We start from the raw sequence: 22,279 nt of genomic DNA on the forward strand, positions 1-22,279 counted from the left end.
CAAAAACCCCTACAATAGCCACCGATCAGCTTTAATATCAGAGCGCATGCGTACGAGCGCGCGTCAGCGAAGAAGCCCGAACCGGTTCCCAGTCTGCAACAATTGGCTGTCATAACTCACCTCCCGAAAAAAAAAATCAAAAAAAAATCCAAAAAAACCAAATTGCCTTACGAGAATGGCTTGACGCCAAAACGTGTTGTCATCATCTGTTCATAACATCGGTTGTCAGATTTTTCGATTGACCCGATGAAGGGGGGTTTCTGCAGCAGCTTTTCAAGTTATTGAAGATTGTTTAAGAGTAAAAGTAGAAACTTTGAGAGAAAATGAAGTTTCATTAGGAACTTGATGTAATTTTACAGAAGAAAATATAAGACTTTGTGACGATACTAATTCCCGTGAAGAAGCAGTCCGTGTAGCTATTGCTGTCCCAGCTTTGAATTTTTATCTGACAACGGCCGTCCGTCGCTCTCAAATTTTTAATTTTTTTTTGGCGGGGGCAGGGGAATGATGCGAGGGGCAGCGGCTCGACAGTCGGGCAGCCAGGAGCGGGTGGAGGAGGGGGAGGGGGGTCAGGAGGGGGGTGGAGGACAAGAGGAAGAGATTGAGGCCCCCCTGGTGTTTCAGTGTGATGGCTGTCGACGAATCGTGGGAGATTCTTTCAACTGGGTTGATTCGAATCAAGAGCTCAACGTGATTACCCTTTCCCGTAAGTGGTGTTGGGGCGCAGGAGCAGTGTGCGCGAGCAGCTTGATCCTGCTTGCTCGCCCACAGCCTTTCCCCTCTTTCAAACTCTCAGCTGAACTGCGAGGCAGAGGAAAGGACACAGGGCAAAGGACAAAGCATAAAGAATGTTGAGATTAACTTGGTGACTCTACACCGCCCTTGTGAATCGTGGACTAGGCGCACCAGAGTCGTTGCGGGTCATGGAGCGGATGGAAACAAGTACACAAGGACCCGACCTCGGCAGTACCTATCGGTACTTTCTCTGTGCGTGTGGCATGAACCTAGGCCGCATTTACCATACCACACCGCCGCAGCTCGATTATTTGAGGTTTGTCCTCACCATGTCGCTGGTCTGTCGATTCCGATTGGAAGCGCGTGTGGATGTCCCCTTCACGCGGTCCATGGAACTCCGGTGGTTTGTAGAGGGTTCTACACGTATGACCTCAAGGCACTTCAAAGGTATGCGCCCGGGTCCACTCGGTCCTGAAGCTGGGGCCAGAGTAGCGGGGTGTATATAGCATGCCCGGGCGAGAGGGGAGGGAACGTGTAGTCCGTGTGTCATCCGCTTTGACTGACTGGTACACGTCCTGCAGTTACACCCTGGGCACTGGCAGTCCAGAACAGGAAGTCGGGCAACAAGCATCCCTCCTCACGCGCAGTATTGATGAAGTACGTATGCTTGTGTGTGAGCCCTGAGCCTGGAAACCGTGTGCCTTTTTTATTTCATTTTTATACATTTTTTCTTCGGGCGGCGGCCGCACGAGCAAGATTTCCCGCACTCTTCGTTTGGTCACGTTTGACCGTTTTTGGCATTGCCTTTGACTTATGACTGTGGTTTGGGTTGTGGCAGTTGCGGAACGAGGTCGGGGAGGCGCTTCAACAGCACGAAGAGGGGCTAGAAGAACTACGGGAGGCTGTCTTGGACCTGCAGGCACGTTGGGAGCGCCACGAAACCAAGCGCGCACCAACCAGCACCCCCACCGCAACGCCGAGTCGTCGCAAGCACGCCAAGCGTACATAGTCTTGCCTTTCTCTACGACTTGCTCTGTGATTTGGCAGCAGTTGTCAATTGATTTCAAAGGGGGAAAATAGCAGACCGTTCACATTTCCACACGAATACTTTGGTCGTTAATGGGGGAAACCACCGCCGGACCATTCACATTGACACATGAATACTTTGGTCGTTAGCTGTCACGCGTTGCCACTCGCGATATTCAACATCATCCGCGGGTGTCAACAGCATGAAAGCTGACGATCATGCACGCCACGTTGCTGCCAGGCGTTGCCATGAACATAGAAGTTCGGACAAAAAAAATGATCATGCCAACGCACGGCATCTTCGCCAGTTCGTATCGCACTCAAAGGTCAAGTCAAGCTTGCCATTTGCTTACCCATGCCTGTCATTTAGATGCATTTGGCTGATCGAGCCACATGGAGGGCCAACAAGATACATCTCAACGGCACGCATGGGCAAGCAAGGGCAAGCAACGCACGACTTCCATGGCCAGGCGATTACTTAGTGGTGCGTTTCAACTTGTGAAGGAGATCCTTGGCTGCCCGTTGATCAGCGTCGCGTTTCGTCGCGGCTGACCCCACGCCCAAAAAAACTTGATTGCGGGATTTCACATAGACACCGATGGACCGGATGTGTACTCCAGGAACATTTGTCTCTGCGTCCGCAAAGTCGGCGACGATACAATCGAGGCGTTGTAGAAGCTGGTTGAGCATTGATTTGTAGTCCCTGGTCTTTGGTACTGGTGGGGCTGATGGTGCTCGATATTGGTCCTCAAAGTCATCTGCTGTCTCTTCGTAGTTATTCGTGCCCTCGGCCCTGGCTGAGCTGAAGCGCGACTCATCAGGTACTGGTGCTGCGGCATAAAATGGTGCGGGCCGCGTGGGAGCACTGTCTTTGAGGCCTTGCACAGCGTTGTGGGCCGCGTTTTGTTCGCTCATTTTCTTTGAGACGCCGTAGCCCGTGTAGACAGACTGGTCGTAAAGCCTACACGTGCTAGTCCAGGCCAAGCTATGCTCGGGTCCAGAGGCTCGATGCTCGTAGATGGGGGCTGGCAATGACCGGGCCGCCAAGGTTTCTTGAAGCGTGCTCTTGGCGTTGTAGCCGGGGCCAGCGTGATAAGAATCTTGTTCGTTACTTGAGCTCGTCTATCCGCGGAAGCATGCCAAACAAAAAAAAAAAAAAAAAAAAAAAAAAAAAAGCACCTCAAAAGCCCATGAGCACCAACATGTACGAGCCTGCGAGGGCGCTACCGCGTCAGGTGGCTGTACCCGGGAGAAAAGCAGGGGCTCCTCAGCTTTTGCCGTGCTTGGCTTGTCCTCAAATTGCTGGAGAAAATCACGCGCAGCCGCTTGCTCTGCCAGCTTCTTTGACTGAAGTGCGTGCATCGACCAACAAGAGGCGTGGGCAAGAATGATTGAGGGGGCTCGGGATCAGCGATCATTCATCAAAGTTGGTTGCGAAAAATGGTTCTCACCCGCTGATTAACGGCGTGGCCCACTGCTTCAAGCGGCTCTTTAGTAAAAGAGCTTTTTACAATGCAGGTTGCTGACCAGGTGGGCATGTGCGCTTCACCTGAAGAATCCGTAGTAAAGGAGACCTGTGCAGATGACCAGAAAGTGGCGCCGAGATGAGCAGAGCCACCGCAAAAATGTGCGGCAGTGAGATGAGCAGAGCGCCCCCCGCCAATTCTTCACCAGTGACTTACCGTCCAGTGTCTGGTCATTGCCATTTCATTCAACAGGCTTTTGTAGTTGATGGACATGATGGCGCCGTTCCTGGTCACTGGGTCCGTCCCCGACTCAGTGACCCCAAACCGATGAGTCGATTTGCAAAAAAGAAGAAAAAAATGAGAGAGAGAGAGAGAGAAAAGTTCGTTCAGTTCGAGATCATCTCTCACAAGCGCTCCACATGTTACTTCTCAAGAGAGAAGTAAGGCAATAAGGCAGTGAACATTTGTAAGAAGATGACGCGGGCTGATGATGATGATTATTAAATTAACACCTTGTATTTAAAGATGAGATTATTATTGTGTTGACTCCTTGAATTTTAATCTCTCTCTCTTTCGCTGGTTTCTCTCTCTCTCTGTTTTTCTCTCTCTCTCTCTCTCTCTCTCTTCAGTGACAGCAGCTGGCGCGCGCGACAGTGTGTCGTTGATCCGACATATGCGAGTGTGTGTGTGAGGGAGTGAGGGAGTGAGGGAGTGAGTAGGAAGGTGTTGTGGTCGTTGGAGGAGCGGTTGGTCGCGTTGGGTGCCCGGGACGTGAGTGGCGCGGCGCCGGGGTTTGGGCATAAGATCGAGCGTACAGACTTGTGACGAGCTCCACTCTCGGTTGGGTTGGTCGGCGGCATGGCTGCATTGGAGGCCGACGCGTCCGACGAGCTGCAGCTGGATTTGACGCAGCTCGACATTACCGGCGATGACTTTGACTTTGACGGTGCGTCACCACCCTGCAGTGTCATGTCCCTTCTTGCCTCACCTCGCAGTTGTCCCATGCATGCCTGTTATGAATACGCTGTTATTGTCTTCGAATCTCGCGGAGCACCTTTCCACTTTGTATCTCAATACCGGCTTTGATGCACGCGGACTGCGGTCCCACAGACAACATCGAAGACCACCTGCAGGATGAAATTGTGCAAGAAGCGCTGGATCAAGGGCTTGACCTTCGCGCGCACGCCCGTCAGGTTGAGCGCGACCTTGACTCCACCATTCGTGAATCCATTCAGGACTACCTCTCCGAAGCGCTCCGCATGACAGAGTTGTACCAGTATGTCCTGTCCATTCGGTCACGCAAATATCTTCGATTGTTCCCAAAGCGTGCCATCCGACTCAATCCCACCCATATTTATCTTGCGGTGGCGTGCGTGGCCGCGCCACAGTCAGGTGCAGTCCTGTGACAACATCCTGTCTTCCATGGAAAACATGCTGTGCGAGTTCCAGACCAACCTCGGTGACATCAGCGGCGAGATCCAGTCCTTGCAGGGGCAATCTGTGGACATGAGCATTCGCCTCAAGAACCGTCGTCAGGTGCAGCAACCCTTGAGTGAGCTCATCGGCCGCCTCGCCCTACCCTCGGACATTATCGATTCCATCATGTCCCCGACCGTGGGGCCAGACTTTGAGGTTGGTCCGCCAAAATCAAACCCTGTTGGAGCACGGCGCCGCTTCTGGGCATTGCAAACCCCTGCGCGCACGCGTACCCGTGTCAGCATCCTGTCGCTCAGCTGCTTGTGCACACAATTTTATTCGATTAGGAGGCCGTGAAAGAATTGCATCGCAAGCTAGTGTTTGTGGAGGAGCGTGGTGGCAACTTGGCAGCCGTAGGCGACGTTCAAGGCGATCTGGAGCAGCTGTCTCTTCAAGCCGCGGCCAAGATTCGTGAACTTTTCATGAACACGATTATGCGCGCTCGCAAGCCGGGCCGTGACCCCCAGGTGGGAGAGGGGGCCTTTCCACCCTCACATCGTGGAACGCACGCAATAGCTCATTCTCACCTTTTGGCGGGACAACGGTGGACCGACACAGATGCCGCAAGAAACGCTGCTGAAGAACAAGGCCTGCTTTGAGTTTATGCTCAAACACCATCGTCCCACCGCCAATGAGCTTCGTGCTGAATACGTCAACACCATGTCCAAGGTACCAACTTCGCTCATCCAGGCCTCTCATGCACCACCACTGCAGCACTTTGCCCCACCTCGCACGCCAGCAAAGTCGTCTCTCCTCCCGGCTGTCCTTGGCACAACTACTGCTGATATCTTGTGAAACCCCACTTAGGTTCATGCCTCGTATGTCAAGGCAGACGTACAGCGCTTGCTCAAGATGCAGGTGAGGTGCTGGTCTCGAATTGCCTCATGAGGCGGTGGCGTGCTTTTCATGGTCGCCAACAAAATTCTGGGCTGTAGATCTCGGACAACAGCAGTCAAGACTTGCTGGGCGCCGAAGCGGGGACAAAACGCAGCGGCTTCTTTTCTAGCAAGCCAAGCACCAAAGCAAAGCAAACCACGTTCACGCTGGGCAGCCGTGCCAAAGTTCTCGAGGTATCTTTACCGCCCAGTCACGTGTGACGGCCCAGCATGTGCTTTCTCTGCTAGATGTGCATCTCAATTATGGGCCATTTGCCACAGCGCTTGGACGACACGATTCTACTATCACAAAACACCGAGGTGCAGGCCGACAAACAGCAACCTCTGGCCTATGAAGACATTTTCCGCTCCTACCAGGTCCGTTGATCCTACATCCGCGCCATGCGTTGTCATGGCGGTTGCATGGGTTTATGGCCAAACTCTCTTACCGTTTCTGCGTACATCACCTCCCCTCCGTGTCTTATTTAAGTTGGCCATGGCCGACATTGGGGCGCGCGAATTCCTCTTCTGCACCGAGTTTTTCAGCGTCAAAGAAGCCAAAGGTCTGCTATCTGGGTCTTTGCAAGGTGCTCACCAGCTGTCGCCATCTGCGTGCACTGACGCCTGCCCACCGATTCCGCCTCCTTGGCAGGCTACGAGTTTTTCAAAGAAGTTATGGGCAAGGCCATGGGATTCATTCTCAAGCATCTGGAAACACACCTGGCTGCAAGTTTTGATGCCATTGGCATTGCACTCTGCGCGCGCATCAACACACATTATCGGGTAAATTTTCCCTGACTTTGAGCCCCCTCGTTGGCACCACCCACTCGGTTCATCTCACGCACTGCATGTCTCGCCAGCATTATGTCTCTGACAAGGGAGTGAAAGCGCTCAAGTCTTATTTTGACACAACGGAAAAGCTTCTATGGACAAATTTTGAGCGCATCATCAAAGCGCACTTGGAGAGCGTTCTTACCGTGGACCCCAGCCGGCTTCGGGACATTGACACGCGCCCACACTACATTGTGCGGCGCTACGCCGAATTCAGCGGTATGTGTGGTATACCTCTGCCGCAGAACTCGTGGCATGGGGCGCCTGCACCAGCGCGGCCTTTGGGGCTCCTGCGCTTTCCGTCAAGGTCACTTTCCTTTTCATTTTCCTTGACCCTCCTGTGTGACGCCAATGTTGCTGACCACGGCTCACCCCAACTCGGTACCCCAGGTGCCATGATCCAACTCAAGCAGGGTCACGAATTCCCTGTTCTGGACAAGTGTTTGAAACAGCTGCAGCATGAAGTGATGAACTTGATCTTGCGCATTGCCGCAGAGTTTACCGATCGGTTAGCCGAACCACCTGGCATGAACTGGCGATGACGAGCCTTGGTCTTGTGCTTTTGCCTCGGCCTGGCATGATTGGTCGTGCAAGGGCCTCATTTTTTTTTTTTTTCCTTGATAAATTCTGTTTTATTAAATTGGTCTGCTCTCTCTTTTATTCGCGGCCTCTCTTTGTGTGTGCTGTTTGACAGGAAGGACCAGCTCGTTTTCCTCATCAACAACTACGACATGATGCTCTCAGGTTGGTGTTCGCTGGGGTGTCCGTAGTCCTGCAGATTCTTGTTGTTCTTTCACTCGTTCAATCCTGTCGCCAAACGACATTTTTTTTTCTCTCACCCCCCATCCCTTCCCATGCGGTCCGGTGACCGGTATATACAGTCTACTCTGGGGTGACCACACAGGCGTCGCAGGAAGCGGCAGACACCCAGGCTGCCCTGCAGGTAAGGGAGTGCGGCGTACTTGAGGACTGAGTGCCATGTGATTGGCGACTCAAATGCCTGCTGCGGGCCTGTTCGTAGGCACGGATACAAGAGTATGCGCTGGTAGAGTTGAGCCCCGGGTTCGGTGGCCTCATTGGCTTCGTAAAGCAGGCTGAGGCCTCTTTGGCAACGGGGCGAGCCGAAGCCTTGGCGCAAAACACGGGTGCGTCAAGGCGTACCGACAGCGGGGCAGGCAAACTCGCCTTTCGATCTTTCTTGTGCCTTCATTCCGTTTCGCACCCTTACACCACGCCTGGTGGAACGCAACGACAGGCAAGATTCAGGGCCTCATTGATTCCTTTGCGAGCAACTGGCGGGACCACATCAACACTATCAATGGCGGAGTGATGCGCTCTTTCACCAACTTTGAGGTGGGTGGTGCGACATGTGCTTCTCAGGCTTGCTGGCACGATTTAATCCCTACGTGTGGCCTGACCGACATGTGGCGGGCGGGCATGCGCGCGCAGAACGGTACTGCCATCCTGCAGGAGGCCCTCACACAGCTCGTCGTCTACTATGAGAAATTCACGGCCATTCTGAAAAAGGTATGTGTGCTTTTGCGTCCCCACCCACTCCAACCCAAGGGCCCAGGGACCCCTGTGCATTTCAGACTACCAAGTATAATGTGGACCAAACTAATGCTCTTCTTCTCTTCATCATTTTGCGTGGACGACTAGGCGCCCTTTGCTCAGGCCAGCTCGTGGAAGAATCTGGTGGATCGCCACCAGCTCATGGTAGAGGTCAAGAAGCACAAGACCACTTTTTAAGTCGAGCCTGTTGCTGAAGCGGCTGTTTGACTAGTCTGGACGGTGGCTCAGGAACCAGATCTTGATGAATTGGTAAAATTTAATTTTGTGTGGTGTCCTTTTTTTTTTTTTTTTTTTTTTTTTTCCTTTCTTCCCTCACCCTTCAGATAGCACACCAGCTTTCAACGAAATGAGCGAGGGACGAGATGTGAACTGGAAACCATTTCCGCTCAATCAAAGGCAGCTGTCAAGTTGGTGTGCCTCGAGTCAGCAGGCACCCGGGCACCAACACCCTCCGCTGGCCACCCATACGATTCACACACCACAGCCCAGTCCTGCTGCACGGCAGCCATCCCGAGAGCAGTTCATGCCACCTGTCGCACGCTTTTTGCAATCCCATCATCATCCAGCCGGTTGATCCTTCTGGATCATGCTCTCGCGCATTCCGTGCGTGCTCGCATCGCATGCAACCGCCATCTCCGCGGCCATTTGGCGCGCCTTCCAGGAGCTTGGAAGGGTCACAACCGTTTGCAGTGCCACATTGCAACTTGTTCCAAAGCGAAGCATGAGGCACACTTTGTAAACCATAGTGTGTCGATATCGTACTTCATATAAGCATACATGCATGCATGAGTGGCCAGGGGAATTGTCCGCGATTGTTGCCTCGTCAACGATGTGACTCGACTGGTGGGCGCTGACCGCTTTGCGGGGTATCAACATCCAACCGTCAACACGCTGAAGTGGCAAGGTTTGCACTGCCACTTTGGCGCTGCACAAGCGCGGCAAGTGCATTTTATTGGGGACTGCCCTTTGAATGATGCCTCTCACACCTCTCGCCAAGATGGCAAGCACCCGCGCCATGCTCTTGGCCACCTTGGTGGCGCTTGGCGCTTGCTTGAACCTCACGCTTTCTCAAGAGCAGGGCATCCCACAGCACTGCGCTGCCGAGTACGTTGCAGACCCTCCTCTTCGCCCCAACTCTCCCCCCTCGATGGCTCACTTGTTGCGCTTCAGACATACTCGCTCACTTTTTACTTCGTACGGAACGCCTGCATGGGTCCGGATGCCTTGATAGCTCGAGCGTCTGCCATGATGTCACGATCTCTGCTGGGACTCTTGGCGTACAATGGCCCGCGATGCCCACTGCCCTCCGCCAACGCGAATGGATCCCTGAAGGTGCAACCACGCCTGTCGCCAGCCAGTTTGACTGGTTGCACGCCTGGCACACTCACTGCGGATCCACTGCTCCCACCTAACAGCTCCTACCGGACCAGAGGCCGCCGGAACCGCTGCAACACCCGTGACCCGCTTTGTCGACTACAAAATCCAGGTTATCACACACGCCGTCCCTGCTGGCAATGATCACATGGCCCGCTTTCTGGATTCGGTGCAAGTTCAAGGCCTGCAGCAAAGTGTTGTGCTCTTGCCCGCCGGAGATTTGGCCACCCCTGCTGTCCAAGAGCATCTCCGCCAGCTCGAGTGGGCAACTAATGACACCATTGTAGTCTACGTCGAAGACCCGTGAGTGCAAGGAATGACATGCCCCGTGCTCTTTGTGGCGGCTGCACACATTGTCGAGATGCTCCATCGCCGAAATCTAAATGTCCAATTGTTCATGCCATGAATGCCCTCGATAGCTCCGAGGCCCTTTTGCTGGGTGAAATGGTTGAGCTTCAGCGCAACTTTCAGCAACAGCCCGCTCGCATCCTCATGGCTGCGACCCACTTGTGCCGCTCGGCCTGCGCTTTTGTACGAACGTCCATGAAGCCTTCCCCCCTCTCCTTCCCCCCTCTCCTTCCCCTCGTCTGTATTGTGCTTGCTTGTTTTGAATCTGCTAGGCAGGTGCCACCTCGTGGCGGCTTACTGATGTACGTCCTTTGCTTGGTCTAGGACTGGCCGGATGTTGCGCGTGGCTCAGCTCGCTATGGTGATGCTTCGGCTCTTGTGGCATACAGCGCCGACATGCAGGCGCTCCTCGATCGTATTGCCCCCAACCAGCCCACGTCCGCTTTTCGCGTGGCCGCCTCCAAACAAATCATCTCGCTTTACCTCGATGACGCCAGTCGTGCACAGCTCGGTTTGTTTCTTTGACACACTCTCTGTCTCGCCTGCCAAGGCCGCGTGCCTGAACTCACCTGATCCAATCTGATGCGGCAAAACACCAGGTTTGGACGTGGATGCTAGCTCTGCTTTTGTGCAGCATCTACGAGGCCTCGGTGATAGCTTTGACACTCGTGCGTCACTTGCAAGCAGAAGCCCCTGTGTTGTTCAAATCCTCACCTGATGGCTGACGTCTTGCTCATCATTTCGCCGCGTTTGCCTTGTGCGCTTGCCAGGCTACTTGCGCTTTGACTTTCATCACAGGGGCACGAACGACACGCGCCTCATCAACACCGTCACCCGTACGTCACATCTTTAAGTTGTTGTTGTTGCTTCTGTTTGCCGCTGGGCTTCCGCTGACCGGTGCCGTTGGTGTACAGGCCAATTGCCGTGGCTCGTCACTGCGGGCGGCAATGGCAAACTGCTCGACGCCATCTCAAACTACGTGCCCATGAAGTCTGTTATCGGTCCTTGCACAGCCGTGGCTCGACATTTTATCTCTGCTCCAAGGCGTTGCCTTTTCCTTCTGACATCCTCACCAATTGGCTGTTGCCTCTCTGGGCATAGATGGCACCAGGATCTCGGATGCTTGCATTGCGTCAACGACGCGACACAACACCCCGAGCACAAAGTTGTTATGGCTCTGGTCGTCGAACTGCGCTCGCCCTTCCTGCGGGCCGTGCTCGAGCGCTTGGCCCAGCAGTCCCTCTCCCCCCAACAAATGGCCCTCATTGTTGGCATTGAGGAGGGTGACATGAGTGTGACCTACACGTCGTTGGTTCAAAACTTTACAGAAGAATTCAAGGTTTGCTCACTCGTGTCCAAGCCTCGTGCGCTCTGACCCCAGAACTGCGAGGCCCTCAATCATGTTGACCGATTGCCCGCCGCGCTTGCCAGGACTCGTTTGCTTCGATCCAGATCGTTGCCGGTCTCAAGGGCCGAGCTTTGCGAGAGGCTCTTTTCCAAGGCGCTGCCGCTGTGTCGGGCTTTCAAGGCGCATCCACCTTCCTTATCAGCTCGCTGACATACCTGACCAACCCAAATACGACCGCTCATCTTCTCAATGAGGTACTGCGCTCCCCACACCTGCTGGGCTTGATGTGCTGGAATTCAGCCCTTGTTGAACTGAAATCTTCCAGGATACCCGCACCTGATTAGGCTTGACCGTGGTGTGCCTCGCTTTTAGAACCAATCGGTCCTTGCGCCTGTTTTGCCCCGCCACCAGAAGCTGTACAGCAACTTTTGGGGTGCTATTGACGGAGACGCCCGGTCGCACTGCCACGATTTTCATGCCACTTGCCCGGCCTGGCAGTTGGCCGGCGAATGCGAAACTAACGAAGTTTGGATGTCGGTGCGTCAGCTCATTGCGCTGCGTTTGTGCGCAAGCCCAACCAAGTCAGGTCTCATGCTTGTGAGCCGGGTCTGCTACCCCTTAGAACAACTGCGCCAAAGCCTGTCAGGCCTGTCAGGTCCCCGGCGACGTTCAAGGCGTACGCTATAAGCGCTCCTGGGATTATCGCGACATTGCCACGCGCGAAGTGCAGGGTGTTTGGTCTGTTCCTTTTGCTTTTGCGTAAGTGCCTTGATTCGACACACGCACACGCGCACACAGGCATGCGTGCGCTCTGAATTTTTAAATCCAAACTTCAGGTGCTGCAGATTGTCTTCAAACTTGTCCTGTGCCTCATGGTTGTTCACAACCCTGTCTTTGTCTTTTCTTGCAGCGCCTTGCTGCTCAAGCCAACAGCAGCGTTGGCCTTGCAGCAGCAGCTCTCGACCAGTCCGGTAGGCATCACGAATGACGCGCCGTGAAGGAGACAGTTCGGGACCTCATAATCATGCATGTTGCCGCCCTGGTCATAGGAGCACGAAAACTACCTGCCCGTGGACTGGGATCTCAAGTTGACTGAGTGGCTCCATGCCGCCAAGTTTGAGGTCAAGGTCGATAATCAAGAGTCTTTTGGTACCCTCATCGATCCAACCAACTTTGATAGCCGCAAGACCCACCCAGACATGTTTCTTGTTGAGGCCAATCCCGAGCCGTGGGCTGATATTTACATCCACCCCGACTACCAGCCATATAAAAAGCTGGACTTTGTACAGGTCAGTCGACATGGCTTAGAGGGGCGGAGGCTTTGCCCTACGCGACCAGGCGAGAAGCCTCAGCTGCATGGGATCCCCATCCCTCACGCTTGCACGTGTTTGTTCCTGTCGATATATAGGGTCGTTGCTGGGATATCTACAACTTTCCGCTCTTTTCTGAACAATTTTGCGGTGAAATGATTCAGTGGGCCGAGACCATGAACTTGTGGTAGGCCAATCTTTGTCTGTCCCGTCTCGCTTTCTTGCTCGCGTCCCCCTCTGGTCGAGGCTGACTGCACAACTGGGTGGCGCTTGGTATCTCGCTTTTGCGTAGGTCGGGTGGCGATAACAAGGATAAGCGTCTCAAGGGCGGCTACGAGCCCGTTCCGACGCGCGACATCCACTTCAACCAGATGGACTTTCAGTCTGCTTGGTGGGTTGTTGCCGCTTTGCTTGCTTGCTGCAGGTCTTTGTCGGTGCTTTTTGGAGTGCGAGCTCTCGAGATGGTTTGATTTTTTTTTTTTTTTTTTTTTTTTTAAAATTGGTTGGCTTGAATCTTGAACCCTGACATAGGACGTACATTTTGCGTCACTTTGTGGCCCCGGTGGCCGAAACCCAATGGACTGGCTACACACTGGATGGCCGCACGACCCTTGATTTTGTGGTCAAGTACCAGCCCGAGGGCCAACCCTTCCTACGCAAGCATCATGATGCCTCAACCTTCTCACTCAACGTAGCTTTGAATCGCATTGGCGTGGACTTTGAAGGGGGAGGCACCAGCTTCACCCGCCAGAACTGCACCGTGCTAAACAACCAGATGGGTCACGCTCTCATCCACCCGGGCCGGTACGTGCCCTTGTTGGAACGCATTAGAGCGCTTGCGACGCACCTTTGCCTCACTGCTCGCTGTCATGTCCTACATCGCATTTGTTGTTCTAGCTTGACGCATCAACACGAAGGCCTCTACGTGACCAAGGGCACTCGTTATATCATTGTTAGCTTTGTGGATCAAGTTTAAGTGTTGGCGGTACCAAAACCAAGCTCTGTGAGCATACCGCCTGCCTGATCACACGATGCCCTTCTTGTGGGCAATTTCGATGGCACTACTGGGCACGGAGCGAAGCAGATTGCGCGCCAGGCCAGTAGAACGACACAAATGAGTTTATTTTGTTATTTGGTGGTGTATGTATTTGTGCTTGTGCGAGCAGGCATGATTGTGCTTACTCCCTGCTTGTGCATGTACAAGCAAATCAACACCAACACCAACACCGACACCCCCCATTGACATGACAAATATGCAAGGATCAATTGGCGTCAGTTGACGTGGACATGCCATCATCAACCCAGGCCCGTGGATGGGACGGGATTCACTGCCAAGCACACTAGAGCATTTCTGACTCCTCGTACTCTGGATTTGAGTCAGGGATGCTGGGAGCAGCTGTCAACTCCATCTGCTCGCGAAAGCGGCGTCGTACGGATGGCACAAGTAACTCGGCCAAAAGATCCTCCTCTCGTTGCGCTGCCGAAGGCACCCGTACCTGTTGCAGCCCAACAGCGTGAGGAAGAGTGACAAGGGACCGTAGACCGGTGCGGTTGTTTCAAAGAGCTGCGCCGCCCCCCAGAAAAACAACTTACCCGCTCCGCGGCCTCCTCTCGCCGGTATCCACCTGCGTTGACCTGTGCCACCAAACGATCAATATCAAAAAGTTTTCGCTTAGGCGGCTCCACGGCCGTGGGCTCCTCCGAAGCGGTATCAACATGGGACAGTGCCATGAAGGTGGCCTGACTTGACTCGACACCTGACTGCGGCAACCGTGGCGCCGCCGATCCGCCCGAAACATGGCCGTGTGTCTGATCGAAGGGCTGTGGTTGCACGGTCAGATTTGGCGTGGCCAGGTCATATATGGCTGGCGCCGAATCAGAAGGGTTGGCCCATTTGGATTCCAGGCCGCTACCAGCCGCCGTATCGTACAAGGTCGCCTCGCGTTCGCCACCGTGGTGGTGATCAACAGGCTGGGGTTGATGATTATCGTCAATAGTAGCTTGTCCCGGCATCGCGAGATCATACAGGGGCGAGCTGGAGGATGGGCCGTTGGCTGGGAGGGCTAGGTCGTATAGGGCTGGATCGGTGTTCGAGTTTACCGCTTCATATTCATGTACAGGCTCTCCGGGACGCAAGCCCCTCGCGACGTGTGGCACTTCGCTGTAAGCGGAGTGCTGGCGTGCCGCTGGCTGCGCCCGAGGGGCTGGTGGATCGGTGTGCTTGCTAGTCAGGCTGTTCGGAAGCTCAGCGCGGTGCAGTGGCCGCACTGGGTTGTTGTTCCGTGCCGAGGCCGAGATATTGTCATACAGCGCAGGCTCAGGCACGCCGCCAGGCACGGGTGTCTCGTACATGTGGGGAGATGGTGTCATGGACAGCCGGTCTTTGTCCGGTGCACGTGCAAAGTGCCGCTGCAAATAGCCTTCGACGGCGCTGCGGAGATAGCCGCGGGCCTCCAAATCAGCATACGTAGCGCTGTAGAGGCCGTTATGCGCAGCATACTCGGCAAATAGACTGTCGACCTCTTCCGGCGACAGGGGCTCAGGTACCTATCCAATACCGACCACTCTGTGAGGCGGGTGAATCAAGTTAGTATTGATTGCCGTGGGCTTTGCGCACCTGAGCGACGCCATGTTGACGGCTGGCAGCGATGGCCGCCGCGTGTAGTGGAGCGACTTTTTGCTCTCTAATGACGTGCTGCAGGACCGCTTGACACGATCTTCGCACCTTGGCAAACGTCGCCTGGTTTGGGTTTTTTTTTTAAAAAAAAAGAAGACGTGGTAACATTTGGAAATGAGATCGTGACCCTCACGGTTGTGCGCGGCTAATCGTTGTCGTTTGCCTACCTGACTGTCTGGGCAAGTGGGGTCATCACCAACGCTCTCCTCAAAAGCCCCGAGCAGCGCCTGGCTGGCCAAGCTTCGATTCAGGCGCGCTAGCATTTCTGTCTTGGCTTGCGCCAAATCAGCCTCCAGCCTAATCCGCCGTTGCCACACATGAGTTTCCACATGGGCGAGTCAAGGAGTCAAGCGCTGAAGGCATTCCCACGATGGCCCGGTCCTCCCTTCAGCAATCGAGACGCACGAAAACCTCTCGTGGTCACTTGAGAGTAGACTTTCGTCCACCATAGACGGTAGCGCGAGCGGCAAGCTCAAGTGGAGCGGGTCATGCAGCATTTCAGGCTTATCCTGAGCTACCACCTCGCTCGATGCTTCTAAAATGACGGCCGCATCGTGCATTGTCGTCAACACAAAATAAACCCATGAAAAAATAAAAGAGTCGAGCCCCACGAGCCGGGGTCTTGGCATCGAATCGTCTGCGGCTGCGACTGTGGCTGCGGCTGCGTCACACAAGTGCGTTGCTTTCTATGCGCCCCTGGCACGGGTTGTGAAGCAAGACACATACCAAGATGTGGTTTGACCGTTGATGGAATGGCTCCATCTACTTCGGACAAATCAGAGGCTTTCTCCAACACAACCAGCTCCTTCTCGTCTTTCTCAACTTCCTCTTGCACCGAGATGGGGGATGCACGGCTCGAATCGCTAGTGAGGGCAGTGGTCGCACTCACACTTCCGACCAGTCCGACGCCGTCGATCCCTTGTAACTCCACGGCTTCTGCTTCAAATTTGTCGGTCTAACATGGCATACAATCCCGCAACCCATGTCACAGTGTGAAGGCATCATCTTCATGGTCGCAAACAAAAATAAAAGGACACTCCCACACGAGCTTGAGTCCTAAGCAACGCAAACAAGGACTAGCAGTGCCCGACCTGGTCTCTTGCGCGACGCGAGCGTTGGCGCAGCAAGCAAACCGAAGCAATGACCAAAATCACCAAGCCAGCCACTGCTCCGATCAGACCCAGAACCCAACCTGGAGGGCTATCAAGTTTGCAAAAGTTGATGGGCAGACCCAGTCAGTTGTCGCATCTAAACACCAATGAGCTTGCTAAAACACAACGAAATCGAACCTGCCGCTGTCACTGGATGAAGCACCAAGTTGACCGGTGCCCGCGGCCTGCGTTGTTGTGGAAATGGGTACGGGTTCCTCTTGAATGACTGCAGCATCATCGATGACATGTGGAAGTGGGCGCACCAGCTAAAATTGGAGAAGCGTTAGCAAGCGCCGAAGCTCGAACGCATGGTCTTCCACTGTCATAAAACGGTGTTTGTGGGGGGGATCGACACGCACTGAAATGGCTTGACTCAAGCTCAGCCTGAGCGTGAGGCTGTCAAGAAACGAGGGACTGCTGACAGCAAGAATACAGGCATCGGCAGTCGTAAAGCAAGGGATTGCCAGATCAGCTAGTACGAATGTACTCCCGCTACCCGAGTCGACGTTGTTGGTGACCAGCAAATAGACCTAAATGTAAAGACACCACATGAGGCCCAAGGTGCTCTCGTTTGCGCGCACATCAACAAAGGTACTACGCTATTTAAGATAAGATAAGAACAGCAATGTCACTTGTAAGCCAATAAGCCGCCATAGCGGCACACCCACCCAGGTCGCAGTTAATCCGAGAGACAACGCTACGGCCTGCCGCACGCTTGCTCTGTCCATGGTGTAACGGTTCATCTATACAGCGCAGCAAAAGGAAAGGCACCTGTCAGAGGTGAAATATTTTCCGTCCCTGCCCCCTTGCTGTCCCATGCGATCTTGTCTCCGCACATTTGGAAGCAACAGGCGAAACCCAATCCAGCCGGTGGGGGCAGAGGTTGACAGCTCGGACGCTGTTGATGAGGGTGTGAAAACTGTGGTAGCTGCAACCGAGGTCGTGCGTGAGCTGGGGCTGGAGGTGCTGCTTGCGACACTTGTCGTGTGGAAAGCGTATTCTGCGTCGCAGAACCATCCAAGGTTGGAGGTGTTGAGGGTATCCCAAGCCACGTAGGGGCCAAAATCGAACAATTCTTGTGCTCCTGATCCCATGATGATGGGCGCGGTGAGTGGTGTCACGCGTTGCTCTACTGGATCCTTCACCCGTCCCAAGAAATAATATGCCCCAGTGCTTGCATTTGAGTCGGGCAGCACCACCACTAGCAAGCGCATGGAGTGGCAGGCGTGGCATCATGAGTTTAACGCTTCGGCTGGACCTAAACCATCCCCATTCTCTCATGTGCACATACCTGACAAGCCCAAAACGGCCCGCGTCATGTTGACAAAGGCAGTGGCAACAAAGGCGCCCTCGGCTACCTCGACGGTCGATAGAAGCCGACCAGCAAAGCCGTGTGCTTTGTGTGTACCGGAGATGGGCGGATTTGCCGGTCGCGCCGACCAATTGCCGTCCACAGCCAAGACTTCCATGTCCAGCAAGACCTGGCCGCTTGGAGAGGCGCTGCGCCAGGTTCCCTAAGGGTATTGAGCGACGCACCATCAAGTGAAGTGGTGTCGCCTGAGGGGAGAATGGCAGAACTCGTTGAACTGACGCTACCTGTGTGAATTGCTCAAAGTAGGCCGTCGGGCGGAACGCGCAAGGCAGGACACTGGATTGCACGGTCAACGCTGCAAGCCTCAGTTCAAAACCAAGGAGCCAGTCGGTGAAGCGTACAACACCATGAAACCCAAAGGAGAGCCCTTGAGGCGTGTTCCCCGGAACCGACTCGCCCAGCGTGGCGTTGATCACACGTTGCATCATCAAGTGCACATCAGCTGCAGAAAAAGTGCAATCACCATCCACATCTCCTGCAGGCACAAGGCCTGTACCACAGCTTCGGCTGGCTCGTGAAGTCTGTGCCGATACCCGCGTTGGGCCAGCCACGAGCCCCCGCCCTCGCTTTGGAAGAGGGTCCAGGGCTCGTCGGTGGCGCGCAAGCACGACAATGGGGTACAGCTGACTGGTTGCATTATCTGTCCGACGAATCTGAAGCTCTGAAAGGCCCTGTGCGTGAGGCCACAATGTCACCAAGCCAATCCTTTGAACACCAGGACCTAGAATGAAGGAGTGAGGCGTGTCATTCAGGTGCATGGGGCCAGAACAAAAGTGTCACTCCTCTTCGACTTGCTGTGAACAGATGGTACGCAAGAGGGGGACTGTCTCCGCAGCACGCACCATGAAAGCGGCAGCCCAAAAACACCGATAAACTATCAGCAGCAGCCTGCATCTTTTGAAGAACTGAAAAGCAAGGCATGCTTGAATCTACACATGCAAACAGGAGGCGCGCTTGAGTTGGGAAGACCTGTGCACAATCTGCTTCAATGTAACTGCTAGTTTTCACGTTGGAATGACAAACCCCAGGTAAAGGACGCTAAACGAAGGTAGGCTGCATCCCAATCCAAAGTGAAGCTGTAGATACCGAACCCGGAGTGACTTGTCACGTGGAGCGGGATGCTCACGGGCTCGCTCTCGGCAAATGTCACCAGCGGGGCTGCGTTACTTTGTGAGCCCAAGTCAGCGTCGCCCACGGACGCAACAAGGTTGATATGAGCTAGCAAATCGTGTTGAACCCCATCCTCGCCCAAAGCAATCACTCGAATGCGCACGGGGTCGGATGGCAAGGTATTGGACGTGGCATACAGGGCACCTGTGATTTGAGAAGAGGCAGGTCCACCACGACTAAAGGTGAGCCATATTTGCAACTCGCATGCACAGATGTTGTCAGTTTGGCTGCAATCATTCGTTTATCGTGTCCTTCTGCGGTGCGTACCCGTCTCAGAGTTAACAGTCACCTCCGCGGGCGCGACAATAAGCTCAAAGCGAATTATATCATTGAAAATTGGCCCCGACGTGTTGTTTGGAAAGAGATCACTGGCCTGGATCTTGGATCCATCACTAAAAGCCAGGCCCACCCGTAGCTGATAGGCCTGACCCGTCTCCATCCGTATTTTCAGACTGAAAGACATGGACACAGGGGAAGAGAAGGTGCAGGGCATGGAAATTAAACTCTTGTATCAGCAAATTTCAAAGCGTTGGATGAGAACAATCATAGGCAAAGAACGTACGGCTCTGTTTCGGCGACCAAAATCTCCGTGATGCGCACGCCCGAGTTGATGACCTGAAGATGCCAGTATTGAAAAGGGTATGGCAAAATTCACTCAGAATCGTCTGAACATTTCACGCAGCAGAGAACACCCCATCCAAAGTAGCCTACGTCGATGTTTGTAGACAAGCGTCCCAGAAAGGGGTGCAAGGCGTGAAGCGTCGCCTGCCCTGCTGTGGTGCCACGGCGCACCATCAAAACAGCCGTGCCCTACGATCAGAGTCCGTTGAGATTGCGATGCAAGTTATGAATCAAAGCCAGCATGTGTTGCCTGGCGGTAGCGCACCCCCCCCACCAAAAAAAAAAAAAATCAAGGCGCGCACGCAAGTGCCTGAAACAAAGACAATATGTTTACCTCTGACACCGGCGAAGTTTCAACAAAGATGGGGGCAGCGGTGGCCACGCTCCAGCTCACGCCGTTCTGAACGTGTACCAGTTTGTCGTTGCTGAGACGTATAACATAAAAGGCCACCAGTTGTTGATAGGTGTTGGCACGCGCGATGCGCCGCATTTGTGTGGAGGCATGCTCGGCCTCCAGCGCCTCTGACAAACTCCGAGCAGAACTATACCCCGCAACGGTGACAATCTCCAAATCTAGCACGGAAACCACAAAGACGCTCAGCTGTGCAGTGCGGTTGAGATAAGCAACTGTCAAGTGGCAATCTCCAGGAGCTATCGCGCTCAACCATGCAGCGGTCAGGTTGACACGTGCTACATCCGTACAAGACGTGGTGACGTGTAAACGAGTATCAAACCACTCGATGCTTTCTGAAAGGTTTCCCGACCATTCGAGTCTCAGAGATGGTAGAGTGACACGATAAGGGGGTAGACCTGTGGCAAGCTGGCTCACGGTCAGATTGTTCAGAAGCGTGACTTTGGTGCGCTCAAGGCGAACCGAAAGCAGGGTGGCGGAAGGCAGTGCCTCGTCGACGAGGGTGGTGCTGGGCCCGGTTGGGTCATTGAATAGGTGTACGCGCGCCGTGCTGGCGGCAGGAGTGGCATTTGGGTATATAGCTTGCTTTGCCAGAAGCCAAGCAGTGCCCTCGATCTGAACTTGATCCACCAGGAGTGGCCCCACCAATCCGCCATCGAGCTCGAGATATGGTAGCAGTAGCTTTGAGGCTGCTGTGGAATGTTCGGTTGGATTGCCAGCATAGCTAACTTGGCCCGGCGTGGAGGACGCCAACCTACCACTGCTAACCATGGCAGTTTGAGCCAGCAGTCTGTAGGCTTCAAAATAAGCTTGAACTGTCAGCGATAGACTGGTGTGCAGCGCAGCCCAGGCTGGGGCGACCTCTACTTCTATGATGCCTGCGGCCTGAGGACTTAGGTACAATCCACCTGCCGCCGTCCAAGTGAGTTGGCTCGGGCCAGTGGTGATGGCCACTCGATCATGCAAAAGCGGGCGGACATCAAGCCACAGCGGTGCGGTGCCGCCCTGGAGCCCGCTAAAGTTGGCCCAGATGGTCAGAGGGATGGGAGGGGCTAGGCTTGGGTTGAGGAGGCTGGCGTATTGACCTGCCCACCCCTGAGGCGTGGCAATTTCCAAAGCTGTGGGAACGACAATAAAGACTTTGAAAGCATGGGCGCCAGGGGCGCGCGTATTGAGAACTGTGACGGTGACGGGGCCTGGTGTTTGGTGATTTAGATCGAGGGAGTATTGGCAGTCGGATTGCAGGGCCAGTCGAAGTGGATCGTCAACGATGCAGCGATAGCCGGAAGTGCGGTTCAGGATCTGGCCGTTGCGCAAAATCTCGTGAACGGGAAAGCGCCCGGTAATGGTCTTGCCGTCGAACAGGGCCGTTTGAAGAATGATAGGGCGATCAGTGGCACCGCGGAGGGCCACAACTGGGTTTGTTGAAACGGTCAACACAAAGGGAATGGGCGCAGGCAGGTCTATGGCACTGGCTGGGCTGTTGGCGGGAGACGGACGCACGGGAAGGCCGGTGCGGGTGGTATACTCAAGTATGTGTAAAATCATCGCGAGAGAACCAATGGTGCTATTCAGGGGCAGCTTGAGCTCGATATCAAGATTAAGAAGGGCCGTGGTGCGATTGATCGCCACTTCTGGGTCGGTGGTGTTGCCCGCCCGTGCCAGGAAAAGTCCAAGGACACGATCGGTCTGCACAACACGGTGCTGCAAACCTGGCGTTAAGGTGCTGCTGCGCACGCGTATGGGCAGACTGGTGTTGAGACGCAGGCGCGCGGTATACAGGCTCTCGGTATGGAGAAGATGCAGCTGCAGACGAAATGTGGTATTGGGGGTGATGGGCCCGGATGGGTATGTCACTTCGACTAGACTCGCGCTTGGGCGTGTGATTTGCCCGGAGGTGCTGCGAGGGGGCTGCATGACCTGTGTCAAGTTGGCGGTGCCCGCTCCTGGGATCCGCACAACAGCATGATGGGTTGCCGGCAGAAGGTCAACGGCGGTGTTGTTGAGAGGTAGGGCCAAAATGGCGCGTCCAAAAGAGTCTGTTTTCAACGACCACGAACGATTCTCAAAGAAGATGGTGCCACTGAGTGCTGCAAATGAAGAGCAGCTCAGATTGGCATTCTGAAGTTCGACAAGTAGACGCCACTCCACATCCAATGCTGAGAGATTGGGTTGCAGAGAGGTTAGGGCAACGCTCGTTGGGGGACATGGGTGGTCAGCCACAACATCGAGCTGATCCAAGACTACCGTGCCGAGCTGGTTGGCCAACCCAATGCCATGGGGCCCACACTCGTTGGCCAAGACCTGCACAGTTGTGGGAGTTGTCTGCCCACTTGGAGCCAACGACCATGGAGCATGTCGAGCCACAAGGGCTGTGTTGGAGAGGAGCATGAAATCTGAAGGCGGTTCGGTCGTACTTGCCGTGCTGGTCGTGTTGGTCGTGCTGGTCGTGCTGGTCGTGCTGGTCGTGCTGGTCGTGCTGATCGTGCTGACCGTGTTGGTCGTGCCGGCTGTG

At 54.5% G+C, this 22,279-nt stretch overlaps 5 protein-coding genes across 5 annotated transcripts; 3 read left to right on the forward strand and 2 right to left on the reverse strand.

The window, feature by feature from the left end:
• Positions 1-507: 507 nt before the first annotated feature.
• MONBRDRAFT_28871 (uncharacterized protein) lies at positions 508-1,744 on the forward strand (the record flags this gene model as incomplete). The annotated part of the gene is made up of 5 exons (XM_001749255.1): positions 508-706; positions 901-1,051; positions 1,147-1,182; positions 1,317-1,392; positions 1,574-1,744. The coding sequence occupies 5 exons, from the start codon at positions 508-510 to the stop codon at positions 1,742-1,744; spliced, it is 633 nt and encodes a 210-aa protein (XP_001749307.1).
• Positions 1,745-2,235: 491 nt separating this feature from the next.
• Positions 2,236-3,500, reverse strand: MONBRDRAFT_11490 (uncharacterized protein; the record flags this gene model as incomplete). The annotated part of the gene is made up of 2 exons (XM_001749327.1): positions 2,236-2,883; positions 3,444-3,500. 2 exons carry the CDS (start codon positions 3,498-3,500, stop codon positions 2,236-2,238), a joined length of 705 nt encoding a protein of 234 aa, XP_001749379.1.
• A 585-nt stretch (positions 3,501-4,085) lies between these two features.
• On the forward strand, positions 4,086-8,253 carry MONBRDRAFT_34071 (uncharacterized protein; the record flags this gene model as incomplete). The annotated part of the gene is made up of 18 exons (XM_001749256.1): positions 4,086-4,173; positions 4,338-4,503; positions 4,616-4,859; positions 4,991-5,170; positions 5,220-5,372; positions 5,511-5,561; positions 5,639-5,773; positions 5,861-5,956; positions 6,069-6,141; positions 6,231-6,361; positions 6,439-6,628; positions 6,800-6,917; positions 7,104-7,153; positions 7,291-7,352; positions 7,431-7,554; positions 7,665-7,762; positions 7,859-7,936; positions 8,069-8,253. The coding sequence occupies 18 exons, from the start codon at positions 4,086-4,088 to the stop codon at positions 8,156-8,158; spliced, it is 2,127 nt and encodes a 708-aa protein (XP_001749308.1). The 3' UTR covers positions 8,159-8,253.
• Positions 8,254-8,978: 725 nt separating this feature from the next.
• On the forward strand, positions 8,979-12,831 carry MONBRDRAFT_28874 (uncharacterized protein; the record flags this gene model as incomplete). The annotated part of the gene is made up of 16 exons (XM_001749257.1): positions 8,979-9,085; positions 9,775-9,886; positions 9,976-10,005; positions 10,028-10,214; positions 10,303-10,371; positions 10,474-10,539; positions 10,618-10,693; positions 10,805-11,042; positions 11,135-11,305; positions 11,424-11,588; positions 11,674-11,789; positions 11,962-12,022; positions 12,101-12,340; positions 12,460-12,548; positions 12,654-12,752; positions 12,786-12,831. 16 exons carry the CDS (start codon positions 8,979-8,981, stop codon positions 12,829-12,831), a joined length of 1,872 nt encoding a protein of 623 aa, XP_001749309.1.
• Positions 12,832-13,701: 870 nt separating this feature from the next.
• MONBRDRAFT_28875 (uncharacterized protein) lies at positions 13,702-22,155 on the reverse strand (the record flags this gene model as incomplete). Its single annotated transcript, XM_001749328.1, has 18 exons — positions 13,702-13,857; positions 13,955-14,908; positions 15,206-15,335; positions 15,444-15,573; positions 15,765-15,993; positions 16,130-16,238; positions 16,328-16,415; positions 16,858-16,932; positions 17,026-17,117; positions 17,204-17,390; positions 17,481-17,703; positions 17,726-17,856; positions 18,404-18,490; positions 18,585-18,875; positions 18,999-19,183; positions 19,294-19,346; positions 19,687-20,003; positions 20,055-22,155. 18 exons carry the CDS (start codon positions 22,153-22,155, stop codon positions 13,702-13,704), a joined length of 5,538 nt encoding a protein of 1,845 aa, XP_001749380.1.
• Between the last annotated feature and the right edge of the window lie 124 nt (positions 22,156-22,279).

The sequence above is a fragment of the Monosiga brevicollis genome, genomic scaffold (assembly GCF_000002865.3).
Source record: "Monosiga brevicollis MX1 MONBRscaffold_29 genomic scaffold, whole genome shotgun sequence".
NCBI lineage: Eukaryota > Choanoflagellata > Craspedida > Salpingoecidae > Monosiga > Monosiga brevicollis.